The sequence below is a fragment of the Neofelis nebulosa genome, chromosome 15 (genome assembly GCF_028018385.1).
Source record: "Neofelis nebulosa isolate mNeoNeb1 chromosome 15, mNeoNeb1.pri, whole genome shotgun sequence".
NCBI classification, from domain to species: domain Eukaryota; kingdom Metazoa; phylum Chordata; class Mammalia; order Carnivora; family Felidae; genus Neofelis; species Neofelis nebulosa.
This window is the reverse complement of record NC_080796.1, coordinates 70189095-70215429: the sequence shown is the minus strand read 5'-3', so window position 1 is coordinate 70215429 and position 26335 is coordinate 70189095. Positions and strand designations below refer to the sequence as shown.

The window sequence follows — 26335 nt, the reverse complement described above, 5'->3', positions numbered from 1 at the left end:
GGGGCCCGGCTCCTGGATCCCGGCACCCGAGAGCCGGACCGTCGCCAAGCACTGGCTGGGTCCCCGCACAGCTTTGGCAGATTGTCCGCAGGAGGCGCGACCGCCGCGGCCCCAGCCGAAGGGGGCGGAACCGAGCAGAGGCCGAAGCACAACCTGCTCATCGGGGGTCCGCAAAGGAACCGAGGGGCTTCGCTCACTGAGCAGCCAAGAACTCTCCCTTTCCCGGCCGGAAAAGGACCCCGCAGCGGAGCGCGCCGAAGGGCTGCAGCGGTGCCTGCTGACCCGCGCGGGGCCGAGCCACCTGCCCACCCGCCGCCGGCTCCCGGGCGCTGGTAGTGTCCCCGCGGGCTCGGCGGATTCCTCCGCAGGACTCCCGACGGGGGTGGGGTGGGGGTTTGTAAAAAAATAAATTAATTAATTAAAAAAAATGTACGGTTGTTTCCGCCCGGTTTCGAACCGGGGACCTTTCGCGTGTGAGGCGAACGTGATAACCACTACACTACGGAAACCGGCCGGCAGCGGGCGCCTGGAAATCCACCTTGAAGCTCTACCGCTGGGAGCCGCTGGCCGGCGGGCCGCGGTGAACCCCGAGCGCGCCTCCCCCGGGAGCCCCCGGCCCAGCGGGCCCCGGCAGGTGTCGCCGGGATGGAGAGTCGCAGTCTGCCCCGCAGATGCTGGCCGCGCTGGCGACGTGCGGTAACTACAGGTGGGAAGGGACAGGTGACGGACTTGGCCAGGGTAAGGAAAGCCAGCTTCTATTCGAAACAATACAAATACACTTGATGTTCGCCCAGCACGCAACTTAGAAGGCACTTAGGCAGGAAAACTCCGTTTTCTCTTTCCTACGTCTTTCCTCCTGTGAGTCTCATTTCTGCTCAAACATTTCCTGTCCGCTCCCCACCTGGGTGGGAGGCCTCCCCACGCCCAGCCTGGGACAGCAGCTCAATTCTGACACGATGCTCGCAGAGACAGCGTCAGATCCCCCAGGTTAAGGGCTCGGTCCCACCTGACACCCCTTGCCCCCCTTCAGGTACATATCACAAGGGCACGCTGTCACCTGTGCTTCTGACCAACCAGAGGTTCCCACCACCTCCTTCTGGGATTTGACAATGTGCTAGAATGACTCACTGAACTAAGGAAAACAGGTTACTTACCAGAGTGTCCCTTTATTATAGATGCAACTCAAGAATAGCCTGACAGAAGAGATGCATAGGGAGGGGTGCGGGAGAAGGGGCATAGATACGGGCTTTGTTGCCCTTTCCGGGCCCTCCCTGTGTTCCCCAAGCTCCCTGAACCCCCTCCCTAAGGGATCTTTTGCAGACTTCATTAAGGAGGCATGACCCATTATTAACTCAGTCTCCAGCCTCTCTCCAGAGTGGTGGTGGTGGTGGTGGGGGGGGTGTCACTGAAATGTCCAAACTTTAAAAAAAAAAAATTTTTTTTAACGTTTATTTATTTTTGAGACAGAGAGAGACAGAGCGTGAACAGGGGAGGGGCAGAGAGAGAGGGAGACACAGAATCGGAAACAGGCTCCAGGCTCTGAGCTGTCAGCACAGAGCCTGACTCTGGGCTGGAACTCACAGACCGTGAGATCATGACCTGAGCCGAAGTCGGACGCTTAACCGACTGAGCCACCCAGGCGCCCCCCAAACTTTTAATCATAATGGTTTTTCTGGTGACTGGACCCCCATCCTGAGACTATCCAGGAGCCCACCAAGAATCACCCCATTAAAACATGACAGACGCCTCTCCGGGAAATTCCAAGGGATTTAGGAGCTCTGTGACAGGAACCAGGTCAAAGAGCAAATGTTAGAACAAAAGATGCTCCTAGCACCTTTAAAAAGAATTTTTTTTAAATGTTTATTTTTGAGAGAGAGAGAGAGACAGAGAGAGAGTGAACAAGCAGGGGAGGGGCAGAGAGAGAGGGAGACACAGAATCCGAAGCAGGTTTTTTTTTGTTTGTTTGTTTTCCTAGCACTTTTCTTTCTTAGGAAATTACAAGAGTTTTAGGAGCTCTGGCCCGGAGCCTGGGATGAAGACCAAAGTATACATTTCTCGTTATGTCACAGTATCACATTGCCTACGCATTTGGGAGGGGCCTCATTATTTTATAACACTGACTATTAAGTCAGACAGATGCTAGAACCTTCTCTCTCTTTCACTCGGGGCCAGGAAGGAGTTGGGGCCCTCAGCAGAGACCAAAACTAAGACTCAGAAAGTTGGAGAACGAACGAAGGCAGGTTGAAACGTAGGGGGCAGGTCAACTCAGGATGAGGTTACAGGATGGTCACCTCAGAAAAGGTTGTCCAGGGACAGGATCGCACCCCCCAACCTGAGTTCAAAGCTGAAGGTGGCCGCCAACGGTGCCACGTGCGGTCGCGGGCAGGGCTTCCCGGGTAGGTCTTGTCTTGTTCAGGCGCTCGCCGCAGAGAGGGAAGGCTGTACTTCACACTCGGCCCTGCTGGGCCCAGGACCGGCCCTCGGCACTGCCCAGGGCCCAGCACTGTGATCCAGAGCCTGGTAGCAGGACGGACTCGGGTGATGGCAAAAGCCAGACGCGGAAATCATCACCACCACCTTCGGGAGCCCAGCACTTCGCTTCATGTCTCCCAAAGCCCCGCTCCAGCTGAAAGCCACTGTTTCTTTTACCCAGAGTGGAGACCCAGGTCGAGAATTAGGCTGGACCCTGTGCTGGCTTGAAGGGACCCTTCCCTTGGACTGAGGGAGGGGGGTGCCAGGGCGGGGGAGGGAGGGAATTCCCATCCACCAGCCCTCAGCCTGATGATAACAGCTTCTTGGCAACCTCTTCTGTAAGCCCTCTTCTGTAAGCTAGAAGCCCTCTTCTGTAAGCTAGTTTCATTAACTTCTTTCTGAAATAGATCTTATTTTTAAAAAAAAAATTTTTTTTTCAACGTTTTTTATTTATTTTTGGGACAGAGAGAGACAGAGCATGAACGGGGGAGGGGCAGAGAGAGAGGGAGACACAGAATCGGAAACAGGCTCCAGGTTCCGAGCCATCAGCCCAGAGCCTGACGCGGGGCTCAAACTCACGGACCGCGAGATCGTGACCTGGCTGAAGTCGGACGCTTAACCGACTGCGCCACCCAGGCGCCCCAGATCTTATTTTTTTTTAATTTTTTAATGTTTATTTATTTAGAGACAGAGAGAGACAGAGCATGAACGAGGGAGGGTCAGAGAGAGAGAGGGAGACACAGAATCTGAAGCAGGCTCCAGGCTCTGAGCTGTCAGCACAGAGCCCGACGCGGGGCTCGAACTCATGGACCATGAGAACATGCCCTGAGCCAAAGTCGGACGCTTAACCGACTGAAATATATTTTAACCTATAACTCTGAAATATATTCTAAAAGTAGGGGCGCCTGGGTGGCTCAGTTGCTTAAACGCCCAACCCTTGGTTTCAGCTCAGGTCATGATCTTGTGGTTTGTGGGTTCAAGCCCTGCATTGGGTTCCATGCTGGCAGCACAGAGCCGGCTTGGGATTCTTTCTCTCTCCCTCTAGCTCTGAGAGACCAGCATAGGAGTCACACAAGGTGGAAATGCCAGAAACACTGCGGGCTTTCCACCCCTCCCCCTCCCAAGTCCACAAGGCTGTGGAAGGTGGTCATAGACAGCCCCTCTTCCCACTGGGGACGAAGAGGTGGCCTGAGGGGTGTGGGGCCCACGTGTGGGAGTGGGCAGAGCAGAGCAGAGGGTTGGCCTTGCAGAAGCGGTGGGTCAGCAAAATCCAACCGCGGGCTCAGGCCAGAGGCCTGCCTGCCTGGCTCCTGCTGGCGGAGAGGGCAGTAGGCGATCGCAAGGAGCCCTCTGTTGGCGTCTATCCTACAGGCGAAGCAAAAAGAGCGATCAACCGGGTCCAGGGTCCAGCCCGACGCCTGGCTGGGAGTTGCAGCCTGGGCTTCCTGAGCTCTTAGGCCTTGTGCAGAAAGCGGCAGGAAAAGGGCTGTGAAAGGTAGTGAAATATAAAGCTTTTCCCTTTGTTCCATGGCCTCCCTCCCAATGGTGTCGTTTTTACTTGCTATTTAATGTCATTCTGTGTGAAGAAAAATTAAAATGATTTGCACAAATGTTACATGTCATCTTTATATTGTACAAGGCCCATTTCTTATCCTCTACTTTATCTGTTTTTTTCTTAAAATTTTTTTAACGTTTACTTATTATTGAGAGACAGGGCATGAGCATGGGAGGGGCTGAGAGAGTTGGAGGAGACAGAATCCAAAGCGGGCTCCAGGCTCTGAGCTGTCAGCACAGAGCCCAACGCGGGACCCAAACTCACACACCAGGAGATCATGGCCTAAACTGAAGTTGGACACTTAACCGACTGAGCCACCCAGGTGCCCCTCTTCTGCTTTATCTTGAGCTCCTATAGTCAAGCTTCTCTCCTCCCCGTAGGTCCTTGGACTTTGACGTGTCCCCAAGATTGAGCAGGCACCCCCATGCAGAACATGTCCCATTTACTAGCTGATCCTGACAATCGGGTGACCAAAGGGAAACACATTTCCTGGGAAACTGCAGCATCATCACGTTCTGTTCACTCTCCCTTGCTGCCTCAACTTCCCCTTAAAAGTTTCTGCTAAGCTCTGCTTACCTCACCCTATGACAGAAACGCTCTTTGGTGTTTGATTTTGAGATGTTTGCAGATTTCTGAGATTGGAGCATTCTCTCTATTGCGGTAGTCTTTTTTGAGAAGTCTCTCCTTAACTAAGTCCGGATTTGGTTTCGGTTGGCAGTGCAAATACAAAAGCATTTAACTCATAGGCAGAATCACCAGAATCATGCACATGAATTAAAAAAAAAATTATTTCAATTCTAGTTAGTTAATATATGGTGCAATATTGGTTTCAGAAGTAGAATTTAGTGATGCATCACTTACATACAATACGCAGTGCTCATCACAAGGCCCTCCTTAGTACCCATCACCCAATTAGCTCATCCCCCCCCCACCTTCCTTTCAGCAACCCTCAGTTTGTTCTCTGTATTTAAGAGTCTCTTATGGTTTGCCTTCCTCTCTTTTTTTCCCCTCTCGTCCCTTATGTTCATCCGTTTTGTTTCTTAAATTCCACATATGAGTGAAAACCTACGGTATTTGTCTTTCTCTGACTTATTTCCCTTAGCATAATACATTCTAGCTCTATCCACATCCTTGCAAATGGCAAGATTTCATTTTTTTTGATGACTAATAATCCATTGTTTATATAAATATAAATATAAATATCTATATTATATAATATAAATTATATATATAATATATATAAATATTATATATATTATATATATATATATATCTCACATCTTTTTTATCCATTCATCTGTCGATGGACATTTGGGCCCTTTCCATAGTTTGGAAATTTCCATAATTTCCACAGTTGTTGATAGTGCTATTAACATGGGGGTGCTCGTGCCCATTCAAATCTGTATTTTTGTATCCCTTGGGTAAATACCTAGTAGTGCAATTGCTGGGTCAGGGTAGTTCTATTTTTAACTTTTTGAGGAACCTCCATACTGTTTCCCAGAGTGGCTGCCCCAGTTGGCATTCCCACCAGCAGTGTAAGAGGGGGGTCCCCTCTCCCCGCACTCCCAGAACATGTTGCACAGACTTAACTCAACTGTTTTTATTTTACTCCTGAATATGCCCATCCTACCGCCATTTTCTGCCTTCAGCTTGCTGATATGGAAGGAAGGACTGGAAGGAAAAGGAACTCTGGCTTGTGCTGTCTTCACCTTTCCTTCTGTGTCATCCTTTCCCCCCTAAGCAGTTGGCTAATACAGGAAGTAAGGGAAGAAAGGATATGATAGGATTATTTGGTCTTTGGTCTTTTTGCTTAGAACGCCATAACCTTCTTTTTGCGTTTGAAGCAAATTCTGCTTGGAAAGGAAAGCGTGGCCTCGGGGCTGGCAGGTCAGTTTATTCTGTCACCAAGACAACGTGCTTACTGGGCACTCGCCTTAAGTCTCTGAACTCCCATTGCGGCAGTGGGTCCATCCCGAATTCTGTGTTCATCAAAGGTAGCAAATGCTAGGTACAAATGCGCCACGAGGAAGGTGGACACGAATGTTGCTGGTGTCTTCTCTGCTCAGACGCAGGCGCCCTGGTTCCAATGGACTCTGTTACGAAACCCACATTTAAAGGTTATTTAAAATTTCAAGGACATTTCCCGGACATCCCCCCCGAATTCCAAGACACAGAATCAGTCCTAAGCTCCTTTTCCAGGAGGCGCTACTTACGTTTGCTAAGCACCGCTCCCTGGTGGTCTAGTGGCTAGGATTCGGCGCTTTCACCGCCGCGGCCCGGGTTCGATTCCCGGTCAGGGAAGTCTGTTTTCTTTCTGATCACCACCGACATTCTGCTGTTGCCGCCAACAACTCGGTTTTGACCAAGGCTCACGTGCGCGCACCTCACATGCCATCCTGTCCCGAGGTGTGTCAATATCACGGGAATGGGGTACACGGGGTGTATGTGAAGAATGAAAAATTTCTCTAAGCCTAGCCAAACTCGCCTCTGCCTCACTGTATTGGGAATTATGGATTTGTTTTTTCCATCTAAGAAAATTTCTACATGAAACGAGTTCTATCAAATGACTCTCACATCTATTACGGTTTGATTGGCATAGGTACGGTTTTAGTAATGGATGTAATTTTTTCCCTGTTCATTGAAACCCTAAGGTACATGCGAGAGGTGTAGACAGCTCAGGTGATTTTACCAGATCTGGGGCCGTTCGGTCTTTTGTAAGCGCAAGAATACATTTCTATATGTTGATTAGTTCATTTTACCTGTAAGACAGGAACTATAATACAAAGACGGATAGCAACTCATATGACACCAGTCTTTGGCTCCCTGGTGACTTTGTCCTGCGGTTCTCAGCACTGATTTCAGGATCACCTGGGAAAAGCTTGAGAGGCAGGCAGATTTTGCGAGGCATCGTCTTAATCCGGGGATCCGTGAGCTTGGCCTTGGCGGGCAGGAGTGGGGAGCCACGGGAGCACTGGCTGGCCTGCAAGGCTGCGTGCAACCGGCCTTGGGGGTAACCAGGCTCAGGAGCCATAACAGTAGCAAAATGTCAGTGGTGGACAGAAAGGAAAAGTGGGGGGTGGGGGGGGGGGTTAGAAAAATAAGAAGGAAGGCACAACCAGCTTCCCTGACCGGGAATCGAACCCGGGCCGCGGCGGTGAAAGCGCCGAATCCTAGCCACTAGACCACCAGGGAGAGGTGTTTGGCCTGTCTGCGCAGCAACTCCTAGAATAAGATCTTAAGAATGATGCAGCCACCTGTTAGGGGTCTTTAGAAACGTCTGGAGAATGTTCTGTAGGGGGGTGTGTGGTGCTGGATGCAGCGACTGCCACGTGGGTCAGAGGGTGGCAGGAAACTTTAGTGGCAGAAAAGTTGCAAAAAAGACTGTCACAAGTCAAGCCAGGGAAGAGGACACTTTTTCCTACATTTTCGTCACCGACTCCCTCTGACCGCAGGGCTCGCTCGGGTTTCTTTCTTTTTTCCCCCCTCTTCATTCCTAAAGTATTTGTGCGTCTCTCACTTCAAGTTTCCCCGTGGTTGATTGAGGAAACCCATGTCTCTCTTTTGCTTCCTCACCCCCCAAAAAGGATCCTGTTCCTGATCTTCTCCGATGATGGCCCTCCCCTGCGCAGAGGGAGGAACATTCAGGGCCAAGGGGACACGCCCACCGGGAGCCGCCCCCCTCTCCCCGGCCCGGCTCTGTAATTTGGGACGTAGAATGACCTGCACAAATGGCTGACGTTTGGTTAGGGCGCCCCTCTCCCCCACCCGCGTGGTGGAAGTGGGTTAGCCTCCGGTGCGTGCAAGTAAGGCTCGACAGGTGGCCAAAGGAAGGCTGTTTGCAGGGGTTTGAACAGATCCTGGTGCTCATACACCTGCACAGGACCCCTCTCAGCGCAGGAAGGAGCTAGAATTGAGAGGAGAGGGTCTTTCCTGGGCCACGGTGGTCAGGCAGAACTATGAGGAGTCTCACAATTCTAAATGCAAATCTGGACCCACAGGTCCTTAAGAAAATATTTTTGTCAATGTAGATGGAAAGCTCTCATTGTATGTTACTGCTTATGAGCTTAATTGATCAATTTAAAGCATCTAGACATATGGTATGTGGCCCTCCATTTGTACTGTTCCCCGCAATCACAAATATGAGGCACCAATGGAGGGTCTTTTGGACTCTTCCCTTTTGTATTCCGTTTGCACTGCTTCTCTGACCTTCCAGGCCCACCCCCAACAGAGCTCTCAGCTCCTTACCCCACCACTGGGAGGATCTAAAGTCATGCTCCCCCAAACTAAGTCATCTTCCTCCATTCCCCCAACCAGGAACCTTTCCCACGGCCCCACCCCCACAGCACCCTTGGAAATAAGCTCAGAACCTTTTCTACCCACCATATCCGTTGAACGTACAGTCCTTTCTGTTTTAACCTCTGTGGCGCTCCCTCTGGTGAGGACACTGCCAAGTTCTTTGGGGGGTATTTTCACCTCAGCAGCTCAAAGCAGCCCGCTTTAAGGTGTGGTTTAAGGTAGTGGGCTACCAGGTAACAGGTATGCAGTTTCTCCTTAAAATTGTATTCAGTAGCATGTTTCCAATTAAAAAAAAAAAAAAGAAATTGTAAAGTTGTTTCTGTTTCCTGTAATTTGAGGAACCCTCAGATCTGCTAGGAGTTAATGAGAGGAGGGAGAAGAAGGCACCTGCTTGCGTGGTGTATCAGAGTTCTTCAGAGACACAGAACCAACCGGAGATTGACATCCACACGTATATTTGTATCTATGTCTGTGTGTATATCTATATCTATACCTGTACCTACATGTATATCTGTATCTTTATCTATATCTGTTCCTACATGTATATCTGTATCTTTATCTATATCTATATATGTTTCTGTATCTGAAGATCACATGATCATGGAGTGTCGAGGTCTGCAAAGTGAGCTGGCAAGCTGGAGGCCCAGGAGAGTCGGTGGGTCCAGTTGGAGTCTGAAGGCCTGAGAATCAGGGAAGCTGCTGGTGTAGTTCAAGTCCAAAGACCAAGGCCAGTACGCTCGAGACCCAGGAAGAGCTGGTGTTCCAGTCCAAGTCCAAAAGCAGGAAAAACTCAATATCCTAGTTCAAAGGCAGTCTGGCAGGAGGAGTTCTCTCATCTGATTGGATGAGGCCCACCCACATTAGCCAGGGCAATAAGCTTTACTCAGTCTGCTGACTTAAATGTTAATTCCATCCAAAAACATCCGCACAGAAACACTCCAGGGGCACCTGGGTGGCTCAGTCGGTTAGGCCTCCGACTTCGGCTCAGGTCACGATCTCACGTTCGTGAGTTCGAGCCCCGCGTTGGGCTCTGTGCTGACCGCCTGGAGCCTGCTTCCGATTCTGTGTCTCCCTCTGTCCGTGTCCCTCCCCATCTCTCTCTCTCTCAAAAATAAATTAAAAAAAAAAAATTAAAAACAACAAAAAAGAAACACTCCAAATAATGTTTGACCAAATATCTGGGCACCCTATGACCCAGTCAGGTAGACACATATAATTAAACATCTTAGAAGGTGATGCCTTATACTAAACACACAGAAGAGAGATCTGCCTTGGTTAGGCTTCAGTGTAGGATAGTTGCTTCTTCAGAGCACTTTTGCCTTTGCCTCTGCTCTCTCTGGATATAGTGCAAAGCTGCTTTCGTCCGGTCACATAAGAGGGATGAATTAAAAAGAAAAAGTCCGTTCTGACAGAGCAACAGCAGGGCTGGAGAATAGCAGGTTACCAACACACCTCCCCCAGGGGACTCGAACCACCAATATACTGATTTATGGTCAAACCAGCTGACCATTGGACTTCAGGGACTCTGCGGCTGAGTTTTTTGTTTTTGTTTTTTTTAAGTGGCATGCATAGAAGTTTAACTATTTTAGAGTGGAACTATTCAGTTACTGAGTACTACTCAGTTACTTAGTACATTAACAATGTACCAAGTAACTTTGTGTAACTACCTTAACTATCTAGTTCTAAAACATATTCATCATCCCAAAATAAAGCCCCACATCCATGATGCAATTACTCCTCTACACACGCTCCTCCTGGAAGCCATCATCTTGCCTTCTGTTCCTGTGGACTTATCTATTCGGGATATTTCATTTACACGGAATCATACAACAGGTAACATTCTGTCTGTGGCTTCTTTTACTTAGCTTGTGGTTGGAGTTCCTTCATGCTGTGACATGTATCATTTAAATGTTAATTCCATTCCTTTTTATGGCTGATTAACATTTCATTGTGTGTATATGCGACATGTTTACACATCCACCCATTGATGGAACTTTTGGTTGTTTCTCCCTCTTGGCCGCTGTGAGTAGTGGCGCTGTGAACATTCACATGCAAGGACTAGTTTGAGTAGCTAGGTTTGTTTGTTTGTTTTTTTTTTTTTTTAAACGTGTATTTATTTTTTGAGAGACAGAGACAGAGCAGGGGGAAAGAACCGAGGAGGGACAGAGAGAGAGGGAGACACAGCATCTGAAGCAGGCTCCAGGCTCTGAGCTGTCAGCATAGACCCTGACACAGGGCTCAAACCACCTGAGACACCCAGGCGCCCCTTGGTGCCCCTGGTTTTAATTACTCTGGGTATATACCTAGTAAGTAAAATCGTTGGGTCATTTACATTCTCACCAGCAATGTTTGGTGGTCCTCATTTCTCCTTCCTGCCAACACTTTCTATTTTCTATTGTTGTTGTTGTATTTAAAGTGACAGCAATCTTAGTGGGTATGGAGTTAACACCACATGTGTTCTAGAATGACTAAAATTAACAAGATTCATGATACCAAAGGAAAAAGAGGACCTTCGGTATGACTCCATTTATGTAAAATCTAGAAAATGCCAACTAATCTACAGTGGCAATAAGCAGATCCATAATCGCTCGAGATGCTGCGCAGGTCAGTGGGGACGTGACTTAGCAAAGGGCAGAAGGGGGAATTATCAAGGGATATAAGGACACTTCTGGGGATGATGGGTACGTTCATTACCTTGATTGTAATCATGGCTTCAGTAGTACGTACATATGTCAAAACTGTATATTTTATTTATTTATTTATTTATTTTTTTATTTATTCAATGTTTATTTATTTTTGAGAGAGACAGAGAACAAGCAGGGAAGAAGCAGAGAGAGAGGGACACACAGAATTGGAAGCAGGCTCCAGGCTCTGAGCTGTCAGCACAGAGCCCAATGTGGCTCAAACCCAAGAACCATGAGATCATGACCTGAGCCGAAGTTGGACACTCAACCAACTGAGCCACCCAGGTGCTCCTTTATTACATATTTTAAATACGGGCAGTTGGTTGTATGTTAAATACTAAAGTGTTAAAAAAAAAAAAAAAGAAACAAGGTGAGGGGTGCCTGGGTGGCTCAGTCAATTAAGCATCTGACTCTTGATTTAGGCTCAGGTCATGATCTCACGGGTTCCTGAGATGGAACCCCACGTGAGGCTTTACACCGACAGTGCAGAGCCGGCTTGGGACTCTTTCTCTCCCCTCTCTGCCCCTCTCCCACTTGTGTGGGCTCTCTCTTTCTCTCTCTCAAGAAAAAAAAAAAACACCAAAAAAAGGAAACAAAGCCAAACAGTTTTACATATACCTTTTGGAGGTCACTAAAGTCTCTTCATTTTAAACGGTGCCATAACTTGAAAATGTAGGGGACTGATTACACCATTCTCTTTTTTTAAGACTGTTTTAAAAGGAGACTTTCTGAGCCTTTAAATTTCTCACACCTGGGACAAAGTCCTAAGTCATTAGCAATGCAGGTTCCCAGATGGCAACAGATGACCCTTCACTGCTACACAGCAGTTCTCGGGTTGTTAGACTCCCTTTCCAGAGTATTCAAAATATCTTGCCTGCTTTCCAGCCAACAAAGCCCTTTCACCTATTTCGGATACCCATATTTTTCTGTTACTGATGTCTAAATATTAGTGGTCTTGGATAGAAAATGCATAAATAAACTTTAGCAAATTAAGCAGAAAAGGAATTAATTGAGAGATCACTGGGCGGTCATAGATTTATGAGAATTAACAACCAGACTCAGATAAAGGGAATAACCAAAGGGGAGCTGGGAGGCCAAAAATATAGCCAAACTCATGCCAAAGAAAGAGTCTGGGAAGGAAACTACAGAATCTGTCAAAACTACACGCTAGCTTTGACATCCTGGATAAAGGAATTCTAAACTGTTTATGAGTCTACACATCATTGGCTCTTGAATCAGAATCTGGGGAAGTACCTTCTAGCTAAAAGAACCAAGAAGAATTTTTCCTCCTCTACACTGCCTATAATGAAACACTAGAAAGGAGACATGAAGTAAGGACTGAGTATTCAGTTTTCGGCTGGAATTTGGACAAAATGTAAGACTTGGGACAGTTTCCATCCAGCAAATGCTTCAGGAAGAAAGGGAGGGCCAAGGAGATCAAACCCAGGTGCTGTCAGGAAACATGGTCCAGGGGAAAGAGGAATCTAAAATGAAGGAAAAAAAAAAAGTGAGGTTATCACTTTAGGCGTCCCTGGGTGGGATCGAACCACCAACCTCTCGGTTAACAGCCGAACGCGCTAACCGATTGCGCCACAGAGACTGCCCACAATCCCTGGCAAAATTTTGCACACCCTATGTATGTGTAGACCATTAACCAAACACTAGCGTTCCACCATCTGGGTTCGTTTCTTCATCTTGAGATTGCAAGTAGGTCCCGAGTTATGTGATTCTAAAAGCCAGAACATTAAACCATCTCTGTCCTACAACAGTAGAATCCTTGCTTCCTTTCTTCCCAATCTCTTAGCACCAGCGGGAAACGACGTCCTCTTTCTCCCCAAGTAGAGATCTGGACGCGAGTTAAGACCAGATTCACCACCGGAGGAAATGGAGAATGGCGGACGGAGTGGAGAACTAAGCAGGGATTAATGAGTGCTGGGGAAACAGCTTGCTGCTGATTTGAACTGACATCCCTGCTTGGGACATCAGCCTGATACTCTTACTTCGCTAAACTTCTATGAAACCCACTTACATTACCTCTCTGTGAATTATAAAACCCAGATGCCGAGCGTTTATTTAAAAACGTAACTTCAAAAGGGCAGTGATCTTCAAAGCTCTTCCTGAATGTGATTCTCAAGTAGTAGTGAATATTCCACGGGGGAGGGAAGACAACCTCTGGAGACCGGACATACAGACTAGGTTGAACACTTCTCCCAGTGCTCCTCCTTCCACTCACAATTGTGATTCAAAAATATCGCCAATGGGCCCTGGCTCTTGGTAGAGAATTTAGTAACTTATAAGAAGTAAAACTAAATTTTTTCTTAAACATTTTTAAATTTAATAAATTTATTTTTTAATTAATTAATTTTTAAATTTTACATCCAAATTAGTTAGCATGTAGTGCCACAATGATTTCAAAAGTAGATTCCTTAATGCCCCTTACCCATTTAGCTCATCCCCCCTCCCATAGTCCCTCCAGCAACCCTGTTTGTTTTCTATATTTAAGAGTCTCTTATGATTTGTCCCCCTCCCTGTTTTGGTATTATTTTTACTTTCCTTCCCTTATGCTCATCTGTTTTGTCTCTTAAAGTCCTCATATGAATGAAGTCATATGATTTTTGTCTTCCTCTGACTAATTTCGCTTAGCATAATACCCTCCAGTTCCACCCACGTAGTTGTAAATGGCAAGATTTCATTCTTTCTGATTGCCGAGTAATACTCCATTGTGTATATATATATATATATATATATATATATATATATATATATACACACCACATCTTCTTTATCCATTCATCCATCGATGGACATTTGGGCTCTTTCCATACTTTGACTATTGTCGATAGCGCTGCTATAAACATTGGGGTGCATGTGCCCCTTTGAAACAGCACATCTATATTCTTGGATAAATACCTAGTAGTGCAATGGCTGGGTCATAGGAGAGTTCTATTTTTAATTTTTTGAGGAACCTCCATACTATTTTCCAGAGTGGCTGCACCAGTTTGCATTCCCACCAGCAGTGCAAAAGAGATCCTCTTTCTCTGCATCCTCCCCAACGTTGTGTTGTTGCCTGAGTCGTTAATGTGAGCCATTCTGACAGGTGTGAGGTGGTATCTCATTGGGGTTTTGATACAACTAAAATGTTTTACATTGAAACCAATCTGCAAGTTACTTTGAATCAAGAAAATAAGTTTTAGTAATGAACGTAATTTGACTGATTGGATGAAATTCTAAGAACAGGTAAATTTTCAGAATTTTGTAGAGCCTGTGGGCATTTGGAGAAACCCTCTGGCATTTCCAGGGGTAGATACCGTGACTCAGAAATTCCTGGCTAGAGAAACACAGATCGTTCATTACACAGACTTAGGCTCAGAAAAACACGAGTACAGGTACACATCATATAGTTAGTCTTCTAGATGTAAACAGGTGGAAACTTCAGCCGCTTGTAAAACCAGATCAAAGTCATCTTCACGAAGTAGAAACTATTAGCATGCCATTTCTCTGCTAGACAACAAAGCAGATATGACTGAAACACACTGGTTCCTCAGGGATACATCTTCAGTTGACTCAAAAGATTTTATAAAAATTCACAGGCCAAGTTACCTAGAGGTACAGGGGTCATGGCAGATGGCTGAGTCTACAGACCCGAAGGGCTTTTTCCCACCCATATATTTTCTTACCAGGCTCTGAGGATCCACGTCCTGTACTAAGGAAGAAAGCCCAGTAGCTTCAGAGAATACATGGGTACTGAAGGGAAAGCCAGCTTTCCCATATGACCAGAAGCTAAAAGCCTAGGAAGAAAATACAGAAAATACAGAGCACAGAACTGATTTCCCAGGATCACAAACAATATGAGGCACTATCTGCAATATAGCCAGGACGCGGGGGGGGGGGGCGGAAATCAAGTGGTGTGAAAAAGATTGGCAAAAGGGAGGAGTTCTGAAAAAGGGAAAAAAAATCAAAATAAAAGGTCTTCAGAGAAAGGAAAAACTAAAGAAGTCAAGACAAGCTAGTATAAGGAGGATATATTAAATAGTTTTAATGTAATGCACGTCGCACTGGGATACAAGTTGCACACAACGCAGGAGTGTACGAGTCACCTTGGAGAGCACCCATAGAAGAAGGGTACGGAGCTGGTGAGAAGGAGCGGGAAGATCCTGGCTAGGTGTAAAGTAAGGCAGGAACGCGAAACTAGTAAGTGAAATCTTGGTGGCGGGCAAGTGGAACGAGGGATGGGGGTGGGGAGAGGAGGGGGAGGACGGTACTTCTGGGTAACACGCTGGCCGCTGGGCCATATGAGGGAGGGTATCAGTCACGCAACTGGAAAAACACGCACACGAGAAGTCCACTCTGTCCTCCCGTGTGATGCACAGGCTCCCACCTGCTTGGGGTTGGATCTCCCTCACCGACTCCACCTGTATCTGCGTGCTCTCTCACTATCATTGCCCGATGGTCCCAATGCAGGGACGTGGCGAGAATGTGCTTTTCACAACCAGGTTCGGATTCCCCGGTCGGTCTCAGTTCTCCCATTCCCCCCAACACACCACTCCCGTGGGACACAGTAATCGCCGCAGGGAGGACTGCACCTCTGCCACGGCTGGTTCCGCCGCCCCGGAACCAACACCACTGCCTTCGTTCATCCACACACCGCGTCCTCCTTTCCGGCGCGAGGCCCGCTTTGCTGGCAAAAGGCAGCGTGCTGGAAGTACCGAGCGCCAAACCCGTCCGTGAGTGGATCTGGGTCCCCTCCGAGTCGGGGCCAGAAATGCCCTGCGGGGGAGGAGAGCGAAGCCGGGGGTGTGGAGTCGGGAAGGGGGTGGCCCGGGCCGGGCGCCCGTGCAGGGCAGGGCGTCGAGGGCAGGCAGGGGCAGGCGTGGGGAGGCAGCCGGAGAGGGGTCGGGCGGGCGCCCGGGTGGCCGGCCGCCGCCGTCCTCGTTAGTATAGTGGTGAGTATCCCCGCCTGTCACGCGGGAGACCGGGGTTCGATTCCCCGACGGGGAGGCAAGACGCCCCTTTTGGTGGCCTGCGCAGCTCCGGGTCCCACCTCTTGCTCCCGAGGGAGGGGCAGGGGCGCTTCTTCTCGGCCGTCCGTCGTCCGGCCGGCCCACCGTCCACCGGCCCCAGCCCTTTGCGTGGCTCGAGGCCGGACGCTGGGTCGCCACCGCGCAGCCGGGGCCTCGTGCGGTCCCCGCGGCAGCCACAGCCAGATCCTTGGCGACGTGCCGCCCAGCCGCCCAGCCGCCGTGGGTGTGGGTCGGGTGGGAGGCAGATGAGTCCGGTCCCGTGTGGATGCGGGAGGTGGTGTGTGTGGCCTGGCGGCCGCCCCCTCTGCTCCTTCCCGCGCGGGGCCGGGCCGCTAGCTGCGGGCCGCGGAGGACGCGGAAGACGCCGGGCCGGGGGCGTGGCGGGGCTCCCCAGCCGACCTCCGAGGGCCCGAGAGCGGCCAGATGGCCAGAGCGCCCTCCAGAGGCGGGCGGCGGTGGGCGTCGGGCGCCGGGCGCCGGGCGCAGGGCGGGCAGGTGGGCGGGCGGGCGTGCCCGGCGACCGGCCGGCGCAGCGGAGTGGGAGGGGCGAGGCTGGGGCTCAGGGCGGCCGGAGCCCGTGGTGGCCGGAGCCCCGTGGTGGCCGGGCAGAGCTGCGGCCGGCCGGGACGTCGGGGCAGGGTTTGCGCCGGGCGGCGGCGGCGGCGGCGGCGGCGGCGGCGGCGAGAGGGCGCCAAGGCGAGAAGGCGCCGGAGCGCACCCTGGGCCGGCCGCGTCGGGCCGGCCCGGGCCGTGCAGCGTTGGTGGTATAGTGGTGAGCATAGCTGCCTTCCAAGCAGTTGACCCGGGTTCGATGCCCGGCCAACGCAGCCGGCCGACCTTTTGCGCCCCTCCGGGGCCCTCCTGGCCAGGCCCGCCGGGCGCTGGCAGTGGGGGACGGCGTGCCGGCCGCTGGGCGCTGGGCACGTGGCCCGAGGCGGCCGGCGTGCGGGTGCGAGGGCGACCGGCGCGCAGCGTTTTGCGGGTGCTGCCAGCGGGCCGGGTGGACTGCGTGGGGCCCGCGGGTGGCTGGACGTGCAGAGGCAGGGGCCTCGGGGCCCAAGCGGAGCCGCGTGGGTGGAATGGAGGCGCTGGGTCCAGGGGGGTGCAGGCCAGGCGCACAGCCTGTCGCTCCCTGGTGGTCTAGTGGTTAGGATTCGGCGCTCTCACCGCCGCGGCCCGGGTTCGATTCCCGGTCAGGGAAGCCTTTCTTCTTCCTCTGGCCCTCCGGGGCCTCCCCTCCCGGCCTGCCAGGCCGAGCCACCCACCGTCCGGTCCCCAGTGCACCCGCGCACCACCCCCTTTTAGCCCACGCCAGCACGCCAGGCCATAGGTGGCTATCTTGTCGTGGGCCCCGCCGCCGCGACGACGACGACGACGACGACGGCGGCCGCGGCGGTGTGCGCACAAGGTCACCTGCCACGCCCCCACGGGCAGCCCAAGCCTCGCCCTGCCACCTCGGCCCGTCCGAGCCTTTTGGCCTGGCTGGCCCTCTGGAGGCCCTCGGCATCGCCTCTCCCCTTCGCCCCCCCGCGCACGCGCTCGCCTGGCTCCTTCGCTTCCACAGCCCGAGACGCGAGTGGCCGGGGCGACCTCTTTCCCCCGCCGGGACCACCAGTGTGCGCAGAGGCCCCAGCCCCCCGAGTCTGCTCCGACCCCCACCGCCCCCGCCGGTGGTGCTCCTAGCTGGCCAGGCTGACGAGCCATCCCGTCCTCCCTCCCGAGGTGCCCGCGGTGGCGGTGCTGGGCGCGGGGGGCAGGTGAGCCACGCGCAGCCCTGAGTCCCGTCACCTGGCCGAGCCCCCCGGGCCTTGCCTCCCTCGCCCCCCTCGGGCCTGCGACCTCTCCGGCGGCTTCCCTGCCCCACGCGGGGCGGGAGCACCACGACCTGGCTGGCTGCGTCTTTCCCCGGCGCCGGAGAGCAGACCCCATGGGCACGGTGGTCTCGGGCCCCGATGGGAGCGCACAGTCCGACCGCCGGGCCCGGGAGGTGGAGGAGGGAAGAGGCATCCGGGCCCGGCCCGGTCCCCCCCGGGCACTGGAGGTGACACAGCGGGGAGGTGACGTGGGAGCCGCGGGGGAAGAAACCCCAGCAGCCAGGCAGGTGGGTGGCGGTGCAGGCACCCCGGGGGACTGGGCGCACTTGTCGCCAACTTGTCATTCCAATTGCAGGACACGTCGGTCCCGGGCATCCTTTGGCAAAGGGGCCAGCGTGTTACCCAGAGATCCCTTTCAACACCTCCGCGCCCCACCCCGCACCCCCGATGAGCGGCGTCCTCAACCCCCCCGCATCCACTCACGCACACTTTCTACAGTTGCGCTTTTCACAGTTTCCCATCCTGCCTCGCCCCGTGCCTCGCCATGATAGGCGCCGTCAGTCCCTCTGTCCACCCCTGTATCCGTCCTCTTCTGTGGATGCCTCCCACGGTCCATCGCACACCTCAGTCTCCTTCCCGCCCCATCTTGGACACCCATGTCCGCCAGGGATTTGCTCTGTGATCAGAGGTGTCCCCTCTCGAGGCCAAGCGGTCAGCCGGTGCGCCGCGCACACCTGCTGGGGCACACTTGCATCAACCGGACGAAATCCCTGCACCGGTGCGGAGGAGCCGCGGCGGCCGTGGGTCTCCGGGTGCTTCCCGTGCCCGCCGGAAGTTTCCTCGGAGTCCTTGCTTTTGCGTGTGTGTGCGTGTGGGTGTGGGTGTGGGTGTGTGTGGAGGGGTGGAGGTCGGGGTGGGAGAGGGATGGAGGACGGCGGTGGCCTTTGGTGCCGTGGGCGGCTCTAGCGGTGGAAGAGGAAGCCGCGTTGGCACGGTAGCGGCGGCGGCGAATCGGGACGCAGAGAATCAAGGGCCTGCGCGACCCTGACGTTAGGCACGCTGGGGTCCTGCGGGTGCGGGTGTCGGTGCCACCTGGAGTCTGTGGGCGACCCTCCCGGACAATGGGATGTATAGCGACCCTAGGCGTGGCAGCTTGGTTTCTGCCGGTGTTGCAAAAGGGGAGGATTTCTGGAGTGTGGATAGAGTGAGCCAGAGCCTGTGTGTGTGTGTGTGTGTGTGTGTGTGTGTGTGTGTGTGTGTGCGCGCGCGGGGGGGGGGTTGGGGGCTGGTGGCAGGGGCGGGGGCGCGAGGCGGTGCCGAGGGAAGGGGAGGAGCGTGTGGGTGGCAGCGGCGAGTTGGTGCGTGGATGCGTTCCTTGCAGTGAATCGGGAGACTCGAGCGAGGCGAGCGTGGTTAAAGAGAAGAAGGGCAAAGCAGGTGTGTGGGCGGGCGCGGATGGGCCCTTGGCTCCCGGGCGGAGTTTTGTCCCTTGTCCCCAGGGCGAGCGAGCCAGGGAGGAGGAAGGGAATGTGCGGCAGGGGCGGGGACGGGATGGGGCGTGGGCGGGCCCCCAGAGAGGAGCAGAGGTGGCTTTGGCCAGGTGCTCTGAAGCTGGGAGAGAGGAAGCTTCGCAGGGAGAGAAGAAGCGTAGCGCGCAGTTGGCGCTGCGGGGCCAAAAGGGGATGGCGCGTTGCATGGGCCGGGAATCGAACCCGGGCCTCCCGCGTGGCAGGCGAGAATTCTACCACTGAACCACCCATGCACCCACGGACGTGGTCCACAGAGGGCTTCCCCAGCGGCGCCGGCCGCCTCCGTTGCCGGTCCCCACCAGTAGTGAGCGTGAGCGTCTACCCCGTGGGAGCAGGAGGCGGGCGGTCTGCAAGACAGGCTCCAGGCACGCGGAGAGCCAGCCCCTGGGGCGCGGCGCGGGCCTCCGGGCAGAGGAAGGCAAGGAGGCGGACTGGGCTCATCCTGTGCTTTGTCCCTCGTCCAGGGCCGCCGCCACAGCCTGCCCGTGTCGCCAGAGGCAGCCAGGAGCCGGACCCAGCCTGGCCAGCGCCCGAACCCCAAACAGCCGGAGCCATCTGTGGCAGGTGCAGGCAGGCGAGGGACCTTGCCTTCAGCTACTCCCAGCCCCGAGCCAAAGTCCGTTTGGCGGATGGTTTTCTCGCGCGTGCAGTGTGTGTCCCGGCGGACGGGGTGGGGAACGGACCTCTCGTGTGTGGAGCCGTGGGGCCGGGGGCGGGGATGGGTGGGCTGTGTGTGTGTGTGTGTGTGTGTGTGTGTGTGTGTGTTCGCGCTCGCGCCGGCGTCTGTCGGAGTTAGAGGCCAGGTAGCGCGGCGTGCGCCTCTGAGTGCGTCTGGGGCCAAGAGAGCAAAGGCCTGAGCGCGTTGGCCGGCGGCTCTCCCTAGGGGTCCGGCTCGGTGCCTTGACAGGTTGGGAGCCAGGAGGGCGATCTTGGATCCGGGAGGAACGCTGGGGCGGAGTGGCCGGCCGGCGGCCTCCCCGAGCCAGGAGATGCGCTGTGGCGCCCGGCTGGATGGCCTGGGGGGGTCTAGGGCTTCCGCTCCCTGCTCCCTGCAGCCACCTTCCCGGCTTGGACTCGTGAGCCAGGCCCACAGAAGGGAGGGGTCCACGCCGCCGGCTGGCCAGCAGACGGCCGGGCTGTATGGCTCCCGGGAGGCAGGCAGGCAGGCAGGCAGGTAGGTGTGGCCAGGGGAAGGCCCCCAGGTGGAGGATCGTGTGGGCCGCCTCGGGAGGGTGTGGAGAGAATGGACTAGGGCCGGGGGGGAAAAGCACGGGGTGACGGTGGGGTGGGTGCGTGTTCCCGGTGGCGGCGGAAGCGGACGGCTGGCCGTAAGAAAGAGCCAGGCGCTGTCCAGCGGCCACGAGTGGGAGCGGGAAGCGCGGGGAGCTTTGCAGCCTGGGCTGGTCCGCGAGTGCCGGGGTGACGAGGGCAGGGGCGGGAATAGGCGAGAAGGAGGACCAAAGAGCCTCCAGAAAGCAGCAGGTGCGAAGTCAGCGAAGCCCGCGGGTGTGGGAAAGGCGCTCGAGTCGCCGGGGAGTGCGTGTGTGCGCGCACGCGCGCGCGCGCTCCGAGCCCGAGGCGGCGAGGGTGGAGGGGCTGGAGCTCGGTCCTGGGCAGCGTGTGCTCGGGTGCGAGGCGGGCCGCGGCGGCGAGAGGGTGTGGTCCAGGCCCGGGTGGCGTGGCTGCTGTGTGGGGCGGGCCAAAAGGTGGGCGTGTCAGGAGTGGGATTCGAACCCACGCCTCCAGGGGAGACTGCGACCTGAACGCAGCGCCTTAGACCGCTCGGCCATCCTGACGGCGGGTGTGGGCGCGTCGCCGCTGGCCTGGCTGGGACGCGGCGCTAACGCTGGTGTCCTTGGCCGTCGTGGCGCCTGGCTGGCGGCTGTGTGGGTGCGCAAGGGGCGAGACACGCGCGGCGGCCCCGGAGGAGCACCGCCAGCCGCCTCGCCGCCGCCGCCGCCGCCAGCGCGGCTCCCGTCGCTGTCGCACCCCCACCCCCAGCTCCCTGCAGGCCCCGTCCAGCGTCGGCGCCCCTTGCCCTGCTCCCCACCCCGCCTTCCTCGCCCTCGCCCTCGCCCTCGCCCTGGCCCTCGCAGCCCCGCTTGCCGTCTGGGGCCTTTTCTCCCGGCGCGATGCCCGCCTGGCAGACGAGAGAGAGGCAGCGCTCGTTGGGAGTACTGAGCGCCGTCCGGGTCCGTGTGTGGGCCCGGGTGCGGGTGGACTCCGAGTCGAGTCGGGGCCGGGGGCTGCCGTGCGGGAGAGGGGGCCGAAGCGGGGGTGGGGTCGGGTGGGGCGTGGCCCGGGCCGGGCGCCCGTGCAGGGCAGGGCGTCGAGGGCAGGCAGGGGCAGGCGTGGGGAGGCAGCCGGAGAGGGGTCGGGCGGGCGCCCGGGTGGCCGGCCGCCGCCGTCCTCGTTAGTATAGTGGTGAGTATCCCCGCCTGTCACGCGGGAGACCGGGGTTCGATTCCCCGACGGGGAGGCAAGACGCCCTTTTTGGTGGCCTGCGCAGCTCCGGGTCCCACCTCTTGCTCCCGAGGGAGGGGCAGGGGCGCTTCTTCTCGGCCGTCCGTCGTCCGGCCGGCGGCGCGTGCCCGGCCTGCCCACCGTCCACCGGCCCCAGCCCTTTGCGTGGCTCGAGGCCGGACGCTGGGTCGCCACCGCGCAGCCGGGGCCTCGTGCGGTCCCCGCGGCAGCCACAGCGAGCTCCTTGGCGACGTGCCGCCCAGCCGCGCAGCCGCGCAGCCGCCCATCCGCCGTGGGTGTGGGTCGGGTGGGAGGCAGATGGGTCCGGTCCCGTGTGGATGCGGGAGGTGGTGTGTGTGGCCTGGCGGCCGCCCCCTCTGCTCCTTCCCGCGCGGGGCCGGGCCGCTAGCTGCGGGCCGCGGAGGACGCGGAAGACGCCGGGCCGGGGGCGTGGCGGGGCTCCCCAGCCGACCTCCGAGGGCCCGAGAGCGGCCAGATGGCCAGAGCGCCCTCCAGAGGCGGGCGGCGGTGGGCGTCGGGCGCCGGGCGCCGGGCGCAGGGCGGGCAGGTGGGCGGGCGGGCGTGCCCGGCGACCGGCCGGCGCAGCGGAGTGGGAGGGGCGAGGCTGGGGCTCCGGGTGGCCGGAGCCCGTGGTGGCCGGAGCCCCGTGGTGGCCGGGCAGAGCTGCGGCCGGCCGGGACGTCGGGGCAGGGTTTGCGCCGGGCGGCGGCGGCGGCGAGAGGGCGCCAAGGCGAGAAGGCGCCGGAGCGCACCCTGGGCCGGCCGCGTCGGGCCGGCCCGGGCCGTGCAGCGTTGGTGGTATAGTGGTGAGCATAGCTGCCTTCCAAGCAGTTGACCCGGGTTCGATTCCCGGCCAACGCAGCCGGCCGACCTTTTGCGCCCCTCCGGGGCCCTCCTGGCCAGGCCCGCCGGGCGCTGGCAGTGGGGGACGGCGTGCCGGCCGCTGGGCGCTGGGCGCTGGGCACGTGGCCCGAGGCGGCCGGCGTGCGGGTGCGAGGGCGTCCGGCGCGCAGCGTTTTGCGGGTGCTGCCAGCGGGCCGGGTGGACTGCGTGGGGCCCGCGGGCGGCTGGACGTGCAGAGGCAGGGGCCTCGGGGCCCAAGCGGAGCCGCGTGGGTGGAATGGAGGCGCTGGGTCCAGGGGGGTGCAGGCCAGGCGCACAGCCTGTCGCTCCCTGGTGGTCTAGTGGTTAGGATTCGGCGCTCTCACCGCCGCGGCCCGGGTTCGATTCCCGGTCAGGGAAGCCTTTCTTCTTCCTCTGGCCCTCCGGGGCCTCCCCTCCCGGCCTGCCAGGCCGAGCCACCCACCGTCCGGTCCCCAGTGCACCCGCGCACCACCCCCTTTTAGCCCACGCCGGCACGCCAGGCCACAGGTGGCTAGCTTGTCGTTGGCCCCGCCGCCGCCACGACGACGACGACGACGACGACGATAGCGGCCGCGGCGGTGTGCACACAAGGCCACCTGCCACGCCCCCACGGGCAGCCCAAGCCTCGCCCTGCCACCTCGGCCCGTCCGAGCCTTTTGGCCTGGCTGGCCCTCTGGAGGCCCTGGCATCGCCTCTCCCCTTCGCCCCCCCGCGCACGCGCTCGCCTCCTCCTTCGCTTCCACAGCCCGAGACGCGAGTGGCCGGGGCGACCTCTGTCCCCCGCCGGGACCACCAGTGTGCGCAGAGGCCCCGGCCCCCCGAGTGTGCTCGGACCCCCACCGCCCCCGCCGGTGGCGCTCCTAGCTGGCCAGGCTGACGAGCCATCCCGTCCTCCCTCCCGAGGTGCCCGCGGTGGCGGTGCTGGGCGCGGGGGGCAGGTGAGCCACGCGCAGCCCTGAGTCCCGTCACCTGGCCGAGCCCCCCGGGCCTTGCCTCCCTCGCCCCCCTCGGGCCTGCGACCTCTCGGGCGGCTTCCCTGCGCTACGCGGGGCGGGAGCGCCACGACCTGGCTGGCTGCGTCTCTCCCCGGCGCCGGAGAGCAGACCCCATGGGCACGGTGGTCTCGGGCCCGATGGGAGCGCACAGTCCGACCGCCGGGCCCGGGAGGTGGAGGAGGGAAGAGGCATCCGGGCCCGGCCCGGTCCCCCCCGGGCACTGGAGGTGACACAGCGGGGAGGTGTCGTGGGAGCCGCGGGGGAAGAAACCCCAGCAGCCAGGCAGGTGGGTGGCGGTGCAGGCACCCCGGGGGACTGGGCGCACTTGTCGCCAACTTGTCATTCCAATTGCGGGACACGTTGGTCCCGGGCATCCTTTGGCAAAGGGGCCAGCGTGTTACCCAGAGGTCCCTTTCAACACCTCCGCGCCCCACCCCCCACCCCCGATGAGCGGCGTCCTCCACCCCCCCCCCACTCACGCACACTTTCTACAGTTGCGCTTTTCACAGTTTCCCATCCCGCCTCGCCCCGTGCCTCGCCATGATAGGCGCCGTCAGTCCCTCTGTCCACCCCTGTATCCGTCCTCTTCTGTGGATGCCTCCCACGGTCCATCGCACACCTCAGTCTCCTTCCCGCCCCATCTTGGACACCCTTGTCCGCCAGGGATTTGCTCTGTGATCAGAGGTGTCCCCTCTCGAGGCCAAGCGGTCAGCCGGTGCGCCGCGCACACCTGCTGGGGCACACTGGCTTCAACCGGACGACCCCCCTGCACCGGTGCGGAGGAGCCGCGGCGGCCGTGGGTCTCCGGGTGCTTCCCGTGCCCGCCGGAAGTTTCCTCGGAGTCCTTGCTTTTGCGTGTGTGTGCGTGTGGGTGTGGGTGTGGGTGTGTGTGGAGGGGTGGAGGTCGGGGTGGGAGAGGGATGGAGGACGGCGGTGGCCTTTGGTGCCGTGGGCGGCTCTAGCGGTGGAAGAGGAAGCCGCGTTGGCACGGTAGCGGCGGCGGCGAATCGGGACGCAGAGAATCAAGGGCCTGCGCGACCCTGACGTTAGGCACGCTGGGGTCCTGCGGGTGCGGGTGTCGGTGCCACCTGGAGTCTGTGGGCGACCCTCCCGGACAATGGGATGTATAGCGACCCTAGGCGTGGCAGCTTGGTTTCTGCCGGTGTTGCAAAAGGGGAGGATTTCTGGAGTGTGGATAGAGTGAGCCAGAGCCTGTGTGTGTGTGTGTGTGTGTGTGTGTGTGTGTGCGCGCGCGCGGGGGGGGGGGGGTTGGGGGCTGGTGGCAGGGGCGGGGGCGCGAGGCGGTGCCGAGGGAAGGGGAGGAGCGTGTGGGTGGCAGCGGCGAGTTGGTGCGTGGATGCGTTCCTTGCAGTGAATCGGGAGACTCGAGCGAGGCGAGCGTGGTTAAAGAGAAGAAGGGCAAAGCAGGTGTGTGGGCGGGCGCGGATGGGCCCTTGGCTCCCGGGCGGAGTTTTGTCCCTTGTCCCCAGGGCGAGCGAGCCAGGGAGGAGGAAGGGAATGTGCGGCAGGGGCGGGGACGGGATGGGGCGTGGGCGGGCCCCCAGAGAGGAGCAGAGGTGGCTTTGGCCAGGTGCTCTGAAGCTGGGAGAGAGGAAGCTTCGCAGGGAGAGAAGAAGCGTAGCGCGCAGTTGGCGCTGCGGGGCCAAAAGGGGATGGCGCGTTGCATGGGCCGGGAATCGAACCCGGGCCTCCCGCGTGGCAGGCGAGAATTCTACCACTGAACCACCCATGCACCCACGGACGTGGTCCACAGAGGGCTTCCCCAGCGGCGCCGGCCGCCTCCGTTGCCGGTCCCCACCAGTAGTGAGCGTGAGCGTCTACCCCGTGGGAGCAGGAGGCGGGCGGTCTGCAAGACAGGCTCCAGGCACGCGGAGAGCCAGCCCCTGGGGCGCGGCGCGGGCCTCCGGGCAGAGGAAGGCAAGGAGGCGGACTGGGCTCATCCTGTGCTTTGTCCCTCGTCCAGGGCCGCCGCCACAGCCTGCCCGTGTCGCCAGAGGCAGCCAGGAGCCGGACCCAGCCTGGCCAGCGCCCGAACCCCAAACAGCCGGAGCCATCTGTGGCAGGTGCAGGCAGGCGAGGGACCTTGCCTTCAGCTACTCCCAGCCCCGAGCCAAAGTCCGTTTGGCGGATGGTTTTCTCGCGCGTGCAGTGTGTGTCCCGGCGGACGGGGTGGGGAACGGACCTCTCGTGTGTGGAGCCGTGGGGCCGGGGGCGGGGATGGGTGGGCTGTGTGTGTGTGTGTGTGTGTGTGTGTGTGTGTTCGCGCTCGCGCCGGCGTCTGTCGGAGTTAGAGGCCAGGTAGCGCGGCGTGCGCCTCTGAGTGCGTCTGGGGCCAAGAGAGCAAAGGCCTGAGCGCGTTGGCCGGCGGCTCTCCCTAGGGGTCCGGCTCGGTGCCTTGACAGGTTGGGAGCAAGGAGGGCGATCTTGGATCCGGGAGGAACGCTGGGGCGGAGTGGCCGGCCGGCGGCCTCCCCGAGCCAGGAGATGCGCTGTGGCGCCCGGCTGGATGGCCTGGGGGGGTCTAGGGCTTCCGCTCCCTGCTCCCTGCAGCCACCTTCCCGGCTTGGACTCGTGAGCCAGGCCCACAGAAGGGAGGGGTC

At 57.5% G+C, this 26335-nt stretch overlaps 1 protein-coding gene and 13 non-coding genes across 14 annotated transcripts; 8 read left to right on the top strand and 6 right to left on the bottom strand.

Moving 5' to 3' along the window:
• Positions 1-436: 436 nt before the first annotated feature.
• Positions 437-509, bottom strand: TRNAV-CAC (transfer RNA valine (anticodon CAC)). The gene has a single exon. It is a non-coding gene; the product is annotated as a tRNA-Val (tRNA).
• A 5747-nt stretch (positions 510-6256) lies between these two features.
• On the top strand, positions 6257-6328 carry TRNAE-UUC (transfer RNA glutamic acid (anticodon UUC)). Its single transcript has one exon. It is a non-coding gene; the product is annotated as a tRNA-Glu (tRNA).
• An 819-nt stretch (positions 6329-7147) lies between these two features.
• Positions 7148-7219, bottom strand: TRNAE-UUC (transfer RNA glutamic acid (anticodon UUC)). Its single transcript has one exon. It is a non-coding gene; the product is annotated as a tRNA-Glu (tRNA).
• Positions 7220-12533: 5314 nt separating this feature from the next.
• Positions 12534-12607, bottom strand: TRNAN-GUU (transfer RNA asparagine (anticodon GUU)). Its single transcript has one exon. It is a non-coding gene; the product is annotated as a tRNA-Asn (tRNA).
• A 3326-nt stretch (positions 12608-15933) lies between these two features.
• On the top strand, positions 15934-16005 carry TRNAD-GUC (transfer RNA aspartic acid (anticodon GUC)). Its single transcript has one exon. It is a non-coding gene; the product is annotated as a tRNA-Asp (tRNA).
• Positions 16006-16783: 778 nt separating this feature from the next.
• TRNAG-UCC (transfer RNA glycine (anticodon UCC)) lies at positions 16784-16855 on the top strand. Its single transcript has one exon. It is a non-coding gene; the product is annotated as a tRNA-Gly (tRNA).
• LOC131495572 (collagen alpha-1(I) chain-like) lies at positions 16840-23596 on the top strand. The gene is made up of 11 exons (XM_058700567.1): positions 16840-17098; positions 17334-17785; positions 17905-18129; positions 19836-19931; positions 20427-20545; positions 21141-21382; positions 21468-21545; positions 21992-22126; positions 22244-22653; positions 22759-22966; positions 23202-23596. Exons 1-11 carry the CDS (start codon positions 16840-16842, stop codon positions 23594-23596), a joined length of 2619 nt encoding a protein of 872 aa, XP_058556550.1.
• On the top strand, positions 17158-17229 carry TRNAE-CUC (transfer RNA glutamic acid (anticodon CUC)). Its single transcript has one exon. It is a non-coding gene; the product is annotated as a tRNA-Glu (tRNA).
• On the bottom strand, positions 19534-19604 carry TRNAG-GCC (transfer RNA glycine (anticodon GCC)). Its single transcript has one exon. It is a non-coding gene; the product is annotated as a tRNA-Gly (tRNA).
• On the bottom strand, positions 21085-21167 carry TRNAL-CAG (transfer RNA leucine (anticodon CAG)). Its single transcript has one exon. It is a non-coding gene; the product is annotated as a tRNA-Leu (tRNA).
• On the top strand, positions 21779-21850 carry TRNAD-GUC (transfer RNA aspartic acid (anticodon GUC)). The gene has a single exon. It is a non-coding gene; the product is annotated as a tRNA-Asp (tRNA).
• On the top strand, positions 22645-22716 carry TRNAG-UCC (transfer RNA glycine (anticodon UCC)). Its single transcript has one exon. It is a non-coding gene; the product is annotated as a tRNA-Gly (tRNA).
• Positions 23026-23097, top strand: TRNAE-CUC (transfer RNA glutamic acid (anticodon CUC)). Its single transcript has one exon. It is a non-coding gene; the product is annotated as a tRNA-Glu (tRNA).
• A 1800-nt stretch (positions 23597-25396) lies between the features above and the next one.
• Positions 25397-25467, bottom strand: TRNAG-GCC (transfer RNA glycine (anticodon GCC)). Its single transcript has one exon. It is a non-coding gene; the product is annotated as a tRNA-Gly (tRNA).
• Positions 25468-26335: the final 868 nt, after the last annotated feature.